The sequence below is a fragment of the Salvelinus sp. IW2-2015 genome, unplaced genomic scaffold (assembly GCF_002910315.2).
Source record: "Salvelinus sp. IW2-2015 unplaced genomic scaffold, ASM291031v2 Un_scaffold16586, whole genome shotgun sequence".
Lineage (NCBI taxonomy): Eukaryota > Metazoa > Chordata > Actinopteri > Salmoniformes > Salmonidae > Salvelinus > Salvelinus sp. IW2-2015.
Window position 1 is genome coordinate 9,830 of NW_019957659.1, and position 8,898 is coordinate 18,727.

General features: G+C 42.1%; 1 protein-coding gene across 1 annotated transcript in view; it reads right to left on the reverse strand.

Annotated features, from left to right (window-relative positions):
- Positions 1–2,992: 2,992 nt before the first annotated feature.
- The window catches only part of LOC112080921 (fibronectin type III domain-containing protein 1), a 44,321-nt gene continuing 38,415 nt past the window's right edge, over positions 2,993–8,898 (reverse strand). The window contains exons 14-15 of the mRNA XM_070442757.1: positions 5,486–5,635; positions 2,993–3,021 (exon numbers count right to left, since the gene is read on the reverse strand). Coding sequence (XP_070298858.1) covers positions 2,993–3,021; positions 5,486–5,635 — 179 coding nt within the window. The remainder of the gene's footprint in view (positions 3,022–5,485; positions 5,636–8,898) is intronic.

Consider the following 8,898-nt stretch of genomic DNA (forward strand, 5'->3'; position numbering starts at 1 on the left):
TTGGTCCTCCTCTCCTTCTCCAGATGACTTTCGTTACAGTGTGTGGTGAAGATATGGGCTTCTCTCTCCAGAATGCATGCACTCAGCTCTCCAGAATGTGCTCTCCTGCCAATTCTTGCACATTCATTGTTTCATTGTGCTGATTGTTTGCCCTTTGATTGTTTGTTTTTTATTAATTCCCCATTACATAAAGTACCAGTCAAAAGTTTGGACACACCTACTCATTCAAGGCTTTTTTTATTTTTTATTTTTTATTTTTTTCTCCACGTTGTAGAATAATAGTGGAGACATCAAAACTATGAAATAACACACATGGAATCATGTAGTAACCAAAAAAGTGTTAAACAAATCAAAATATATGTTATATTTGAGATTCTTCAAAGTAGCTATCCTTTGCCTTGATGACAGCTTTGCATACTCTTGGCATTCTCTCAACCAGCTTCATGAGGTAGTCACCTGGAATGTATTTCAATTAACAGGTGTGCCATGTTAATTTTTGGAATTTCTTTCCTTTTTAATGTGTTTGAGCCAATCAGTTGTGTTGTGACAAGGTAGGGGTGGTATACAGAAGATAGTCCTATTTGGTAAAAGACCAAGTCCATATTATGGCAAGAACAGCTCAAATAAGCAAAGAGAAACAACAGTCGATCATTACTTTAAGACATGAAGGTCAGTCAATACGGAAAATTTCAAGAACTTTGAAAGTTTCTTCAAGTGCAGTCACAAAAACCATCAAGCACTATGATGAAACTGGCTCTCATGAGGACCACCACAGGAAAGGAAGACCCAGAGTTACCTCTGCTGTAGAAGATACAGTGCTTCTACACCTGCATTGCTTGCTGTTTGGGGTTTTAGGCTGGGTTTCTTTACAGCACTTTGATATATCAGCTGATGTAAGAAGGGCTATATAAATACATTTGATTTGATTTGATTTGATACGTTTATTAGAGTTAACTGCACCTCAGATTGCAGCTCAAGTAAATGCTTCACAGAGTTCAAGTAACAGACACATCTCAACATCAACTGTTCAGACGAGACTATGTGAATCAGGCCTTCATGGTCGAATTGCTGCAAAGAAACCACTACTAAAGGACACCAATATGAAGAAGAGACTTGCTAGGGCCAAGAAACACGAGCAATGGACATTAGACCAGTGAACATCTGTCCTTTGGTCTGATGAGTCCAAATTTGAGATTTTTGGTTACAACCATGTCTTTATGAGACGCAGAGTAGGTGAACGGATGATCTCCACATGTTTGGTTCCCACCGTGAAGCATGGAGGAGGTGGTGTGATGGTGGGGGGGTGCTTTGCTGGTGACACTGTCAGTGATACATTTAGAATTCAAGGTACACTTAACCATGATGGCTACCATAGCATTCTGCAGCGATATGCCATCCCATCTGGTTTGCGCTTAGTGTGACTATCATTTGTTTTTCAACAGGACAATGACACAATGACCCAACACAGACAGATAGAAAGGGAGGCAGACAGGCGGAGTAGAGCGATTAATGCGATTGAAAGAACCTGAATTTTCATCCGGATATTTTCTACTGTTTTTATTTGTCGGCTTTAGGCGTATGTATTTTACTTAGTTCGTGATTCAAGTTATAGGCCTACTGTTGCATTGGCCTGATTTCCATGCGCTAATTTCTTAAACCACCAATGGATCACGGTGTATCAATGTGTCCATATAGGCAAAGGCTGGTGTTTTCGCATTAGTTGAATATTTACTTTTAGATTTTTATCATTTTAATTCAGATTTTTATGATTAACCATGTGACAATAATTTTGACAAACGAAAACATGATTTTTTTTAAAATGACACTGTTCCTTAAAAATAATCATAACTGGCATGCGGATAGTTAGAAATGGTAGGATATATTGTAACACCACACATTGGCTGCTACTGTAGGATGAATGATAGAATGTTAAAATTATATGCAAAGTATTTTCTCCATTGTTTTTAATGGTAGGCCACTCTGGTAGGCCTACATTATGATCAAATAGCCACAGTAGCCTACCTGGCTCCTGTTAAAAATGTAAGCTAAAGCAGTTACAGCCTCAGTGTTCACAGTAAACGCGCGCTGGAAGTTGCACAGAATTTTCACAATGTTCATGTTGGCGCTCAGCAGACCTGAAATTTGCTCAGTGCTGAAGAAAATTAGAGGAACATTGGTTGAGACCCCACCTGATCTGCCCCCCAAAATTATTGAGGGCCTTCAAAAGGGGGGCTGTGGGCGCATCCCTGACATAGGCTAAACAATTCTAAATGGCACTAGTAGTTCACAAAGTAGTCTAAACGAAAAATAGACGAGACGCAATTATTCCAAAACTGCAGCTCATTGTTGAAACACATATTTCCCTACTTCAATCAATCAGTCCATTTTGAATTTGTTCTAAAACTTTTGTCATTGGCAAGGAATGTAGCTTGTGTATCCCATTAGTTAGAGGCATTTTTCTATGCCCACCGTCCCACTGTTTTTATAGGCATTTATTTCTGTAGGCCTAACGGGAGCTTGTGTGTGAACTCAGCAAGCGTGTGTAGAGCGAGGAGTCAGAATGCATGCAGACATGGAGGGGAAAGGGAATTTAGGGAGAAGAACTGTGTGTTGCTGGCCTTGGTTTCTTTTTTGTTATGCACCGAAAATAAAATTTCCATTGTCTTCAAATTTTTTTAAATCTCTGGTTAAAGTTTTGGTTCTGGTTCTGGTTAACTCTGGTTAGAGTTTTGACGTCCGTTCTCATGTGCATCCCTAGTCCTCGGTCACCATGTCACATGACGCAAGTTCTGTCAGGGAAGTCCACTCAGACCCATGTCATGTGGACCCTGGCCTGTCAAGACCCTGGCCTGTCAAGACCCTGACCCTGACCTGTCAAGACCCTGAACCTGACCTGTCAAGACCCTGGTCTGTCAAGACCCTGGCCTGTCAAGACCCTGGCCTGTCAAGACCCTGGCCTGTCAAGACCCTGGTCTGTCAAGACCCTGGCCTGTCAAGACCCTGGCCTGTCAAGACCCTGGCCTGTCAAGACCCAATAGCAGTGGGATTGAGAAGTACAAAGTGTGACCATTTGTTCTGGCAACAACCTTCTCAACTGACTCCATTGTCTCCAAATCACTGATCGGTCATAATGACAATTCATACACAGACCCAGTTCCATGTATTATCTACACCAGGGATGGGCAACTTTTATGAGGGTGGGGGCCACAAAAAAACTGAAATCATCATGAGGGGCTGCAGTGGCTCACGGGTCTACGTACACACACGTGCAGTCAGAGCCGGCCTTAGCGTTTTGAGGGCCTTAAGCAAAATTGCTGATGTACCCTGCAAACAATGCGAGCAGCTGTCCAGGACCTTGATTGGCCCTCCGTCTCTGTAGGAGATTAAATCCTTTCCCCCCCCCCTCATCAATCTACGCACAATACCCCATAATGACGAAGCAAAAAACTATTTTTGGAAATGTTTGCACATGTATATATATATATATAAAAAGAAATATCACATTTATATAAGTATTCAGACCCTTTACTCAGTACTTTGTTGAATCACCTTTGGCAGCGATTACAGCCTCGAGTCTTCTTGGGTATGAGACTAGCTTGGCACCTGTATTTGAGGAGTTTCTCCCATTCTTCTCTGCAGATCCTCTCAAGTTCTGTCAGGTTGGATGGGAAGCGTCGCTGCACAGCTATTTTCAGGTCTCTCCAGAGATGTTCGATCGGGTTCAAGTCCGGGCTCTGGCTGGGCCACTCAAGGACATTCAGAGACTTGTCCCAAAGCCACTCCTGCGTTGCCTTGGCTGTGTGCTTAGGGTTGTTGTCCTGTTGGAAGGTGAACCTTCACCCCAGTCTGAAGTCCTGAGTGCTCTGCAGCAGGTTTTCATCAAGGATCTCTCTGTACTTTGCGCTGTTCATCTCTCCCTCGATCCGATCCTGACTAGTCTCCCAGTCCCTGCTGCTGAAAAACATCCCCACAGCATGATGGTGCCACCATCATACTTCACCGTAGGGATGGTGCCAGGTTTCCTACAGACTTGACGCTAGGCATTCAGGGCAAAGAGTTCAATCTTGGTTTCATTTAGGTGCCTTTGGCAAACTTTTGGCAAACTCCAAGCAGGCTGTCATGTGCCTTTTTACTGAGGAATGGCTTCCGTCTGGCCAATATACCATAAAGGCCTGATTGGTGGAGTGCTGCAGTTATGGTTGTCCTTCTGGAAGGTTCTCCCATCTCCACAGAGGAAGTCTGGAGCTCTGTCAGAGTGACTATCGGGTTCGTGGTCACCTCCGTGACAAAGGCCTTTCTCCCCCGATTGCTCAGTTTGGCCGGGCGGCCAGCTCTAGGAAGAGTTTCGGTGGTTCCAAACTTATTCCATTTAAGAATCATGGAGGCCACTGTGTTCTTGGAGACCTTCAATGCTCCAGACATTTTTTGGTACACTTCCCAAGATCTGTGCCTCGACACCATCCTGTCTCGGAGCTCTACTTACAATTCCTTCAACCTCATTGCTTGGTTTTTGCTCTGACATGCACTGTCAACTGTGGGACCTTATATAGACAGGTGTTTGCCTTTCCAAATATTTTCAAATCAATTGAATTTACCACAGGTGGACTCCAATGAAGTTGTAGAAACATCTCAAGGATGATCAATGGAAACAGGATACACCTGAGCTCAATTTCGAGTCTCATAGCAAAGGGTCTGAATACTTATGTAAATAAGGTATTTCTGTTTTTAATTTTTAATACATTTGCAAACATTTCTAAAAAACGTTTTTTGCTTTGTCATTATGGGGTATTGTGTGTAGATAGAAAAAAATCAATTTAATCAATTTTAGAATAAGGCTGTAACGTAACAAATGTTAAAAAAGTCAAGGGGTCTGAATACTTTCTGAATGCACTGTATACAAGCACACACCCATGTGCGTGTGAGTGCACGCACGCGCACACACGCACGCACGCATGCACGCACGCACGCACACACACACACACACACACACACACACTCTCTCTCCCTGCTCAATCACATCAAACATACTACAGTGTGGTTCAGTTGGTAGAGCATGGTGCTTGCAACGCCAGGGTTGTGGGTTCAATTCCTACGGGGTCCAGTACAAAAATGTATTCACTCGCTACTGTAAGTGGCTCCTTTTTTGGGTAACAGACATATACAACAAAATGTACATTGTGGACCCAGATGATATAACTTAAAAGTAATAATTAAACGCTTGTTTCCAAAGTGGTCCTCGACGGTAAAAATAATAACACTTATAATGACTAAAAGACCAAAATACAAACAACCATAAATACATTAATTTATATTGACATTCTAGAAAGTGTCACTATTCACTGCACTTTTCCCTAACCTTAAATTTTTTTCTTCACATTTTAACCATAAAAAACGATCTATTCATTGCACATCATACCTATCATTCAAATAAATACACATGACCAGCAGTTATTACGTGACTTTTCTCCATAGTACCGTAGCCTACCTGTGAAACGTTTCTTCCCGGTGAGGTCGAACTCATTGGAAGGGCTGTTGTTGAAGGGCCTGCTCTCTGGTTCAGGGGTGGGGGGGTCTGGGGTGGTTGTGGTGGTAGGGGGCAGGGTGGGGAGCAGGGTGGTTTGCCACAACAACTCATCTAGAAAACAAGGCAAACAAACAGCAAGTTAAGGCATGAACATCGCAGACTAGATACATACCCATTGATTCCAATCTAAATGGGTATGATATTTTGCTACATAGGACTAAACCTGTGTAATTGCTATGTAACAATCATGTAATAGCGCTGGAAATGAGTGTGATCTCATTGGAAATGAGTGTGATCTCACTGGAAATTAGTGTGATCTCACTGGAAATGAGTGTGATCTCATTGGAAATGAGTGTGATCTCACTGGAAATTAGTGTGATCTCATTGGAAATGAGTGTGATCTCACTGGAAATGAGTGTGATCTCATTGGAAATGAGTGTGTGTCACGACTTCCGCCGAAGTTGGTCCCTCTCCTTGTTCGGGCGGTGTTCGGCGGTCGAAGTCACCGACCTTCTAGCCATCGCTGATCCACTTTTCATTTTCCATTGGTTTTGTCTTGTCTTCCATCACACCTGGTTCCAATTCCATCAATTACATGTTGTGCATTTAACCCTCTGTTCCCCCCCATGTCCTTGTCGGCAATTGTTTCTTGTCGTGCTTAAGCACGGTATGCTGGTATTTACCGTGTTTTGTTTGACCCATTTATTGTATTGTTCTGTTGACGGTGGTTTATGGATATTAAACGACACCGTTGTAAATCAGTTTTCGACTCTGCCGCCAGCACGCACCTCACTACAGTGTGATCTCATTGGAAATGACCCAGACGGTGTTCCTTTCAAAAGACAACTTCTTCCATAATTTTTTCCATTCCTGGGGTACCAGATATTGAACATGATGCTCGTTTTGCAGTAGATTACTGTATGTTCATGGTTCTGAGAAAAGGAGAGCGGCACACTCTAGGAGCTCAGATGCAATAATTGAATAATCTAATATCCAACGTTTCGACAGACAAGCTGTATTCATCAGTGTATAAGCCTAACAAATGTGTAAGGATTAAGTCAGCGAGGTCAGTGAAATGAATGAGTTACTTCCAGCAGCACCAGTTGGTCTGGCCTGTGGAGTGCCAACGAACCTCTGCATGACATCATCATGTGCCTAAAACACAGCCTTGAGCCAATGCTATTTGTCCCACACGACTATTCTATAGCAAGCTAATAGGACTAGGTGCATACGAGCAATTGTTTTCTTATTGTACTTAAACTATAACATCATAATGCTCACCAAACATAACATCATCACAGTTGCCCCATTCACTAAAACCAGTGACCATGCATTACCATAACATACCATAACATGACATAACATGACATGATATAACAGTCATCACACGCATCAATATCAGAGAACAGAACAGTGCAGTAGAGCATGCCAGGGCATTCATTCTCTCTGGGTTAGAAATGCAGTTCACAGGCACTGTATTGTTGAGTTGGCCAGATAAAACATCAGAAACACAGCCGACGATGGAAGGAGCCCCAACCCCAAACCAAACAAACACACAACTGACCGCATCAAAAAAGCAAAGACCACAGGCAAGGAAACATGAACTAGAGAAGATTGTAAACAAACAGATTAACTGATAGATAAACATTGAAACAAGGCAGGCTCAGCCCAGTGGCCTACTCAATAGCTAAAGGATAAGGCACCATGGCAACCGTACCCATGGAGTCCATTTCCATTCCTGAGGATTCCTCTGTAGGAAAAGCGTGACATGCTATAGCATGACCACAAACCACACTATACACACACACACATACTGTGCATACACACATACATACACACACACACAGGATCTTAAATTGAGTCAGTTTGCTACAGCAGGAAAATAATCCTGCAGCAACAGGAAATGTGAATTATGATGTGGATTATAATTAATGGACATTTTAGTAGGGGTTGATACATTTTTTGTTATGGCAAATGAAGTCTGAAATGTCAAAGTGGGAATTACAAACTTTAAAAGCCTTTTAAAAACTCAAATACACTACAACTTGCAGCTGTGAAGGAAAATCCTCAGCAACAAAAGAGTGATCAAATTAAGATCCTACATCTGTACAGAAACAGAAAAGGCACAGCCATATGCACCTATACACACGCTGTAACACTCCCTCTGTATTCAAGATACAGTAAAAAGCTGAAAGTAAACGGTGGAAAAAAGTGGTGCACTGTTTTGAGTTAACAAATAAGTATTTCCTTCTTTATTTGTTCTTAGTCATCTCAAATGCCTTATTGTAAACTCAACACAACTGGGCATAGTTATTCCATTATACTTTCAAAGAGGAGACTTACATTGCAAAGCGTATTACTTATGCCTGTCTGTCTTTGAGTGTGTATTTGTTACAATTTCCCCTACTAGAGCCCTATAAAATGTATTTGTCAGAATGTGAACTTTGTGTCATCCCTATGGAACACTTACCCAGAAAACTGTGTGTTAGTGTGTGTTGATCGTGTGTCTTGTAGTGAGACAGCTGAGCTCAGGGAGTGGGTTTGGTAGGGGTTTTACCCAGCCCCAACGGATGTGGCTGGCCCTGGGTTCAAATACTATTCTAAATCATTTCAAATACCTTACTGGTGCTTGTCTGAGGTTACCTGGCTTATTGGCACCAATAAAATAGAACCAAAACTGCAAACCCTGCCAACTTCAGGCAGGCTAGGGCAAATGATCAAAGTATTTGAATGATTTTAAATAGTATTTGAACCCAGGCCCTGATACGGTTCCAGTGTTCTCTGAAGACACAAATCTCTCGATTGTGCCTGGCCAGATCTTGCAGGGCTCTCTGGCCACAGACAGGATGTACTTATAGTTAGCATGTTATGGAGATGGGTAAACAATAACAGCTTACAGACTAACTGATGTCAGAATCCCTTCTGATCCACTGCTTTAGCATGAATAGGCCGTTACAGACAACATGGGTCAGTTTCTCCACTCAATCTCCATTGAAAGTGCTTTTCTGCCCAGACATAGGTTTAATCAGGGTCCGGGAAACCGGCCCTATCAGATACTGTGAAATATTGTTAGGGTATGATAAAGTGAGAGGGCATTACATATTTGGTCATTTGGCAAACACTCTTATCCAGACTTCAACTAAACTAGGTCGATTAATTTTATACTGTTCTTCTTCTTCTACTACTACTACAACTACAACTACTGCTACTACTACTACTATTACCACTACTACTACTACAACTACAACTACTGCTACTACTACTACTACCACTACTACTACTACAACTACAACTACTACTACTACAACTACTACTACTACTACTACTACTACTGCTACTACTACTACTACTACCACTACTACTACTACAACTAC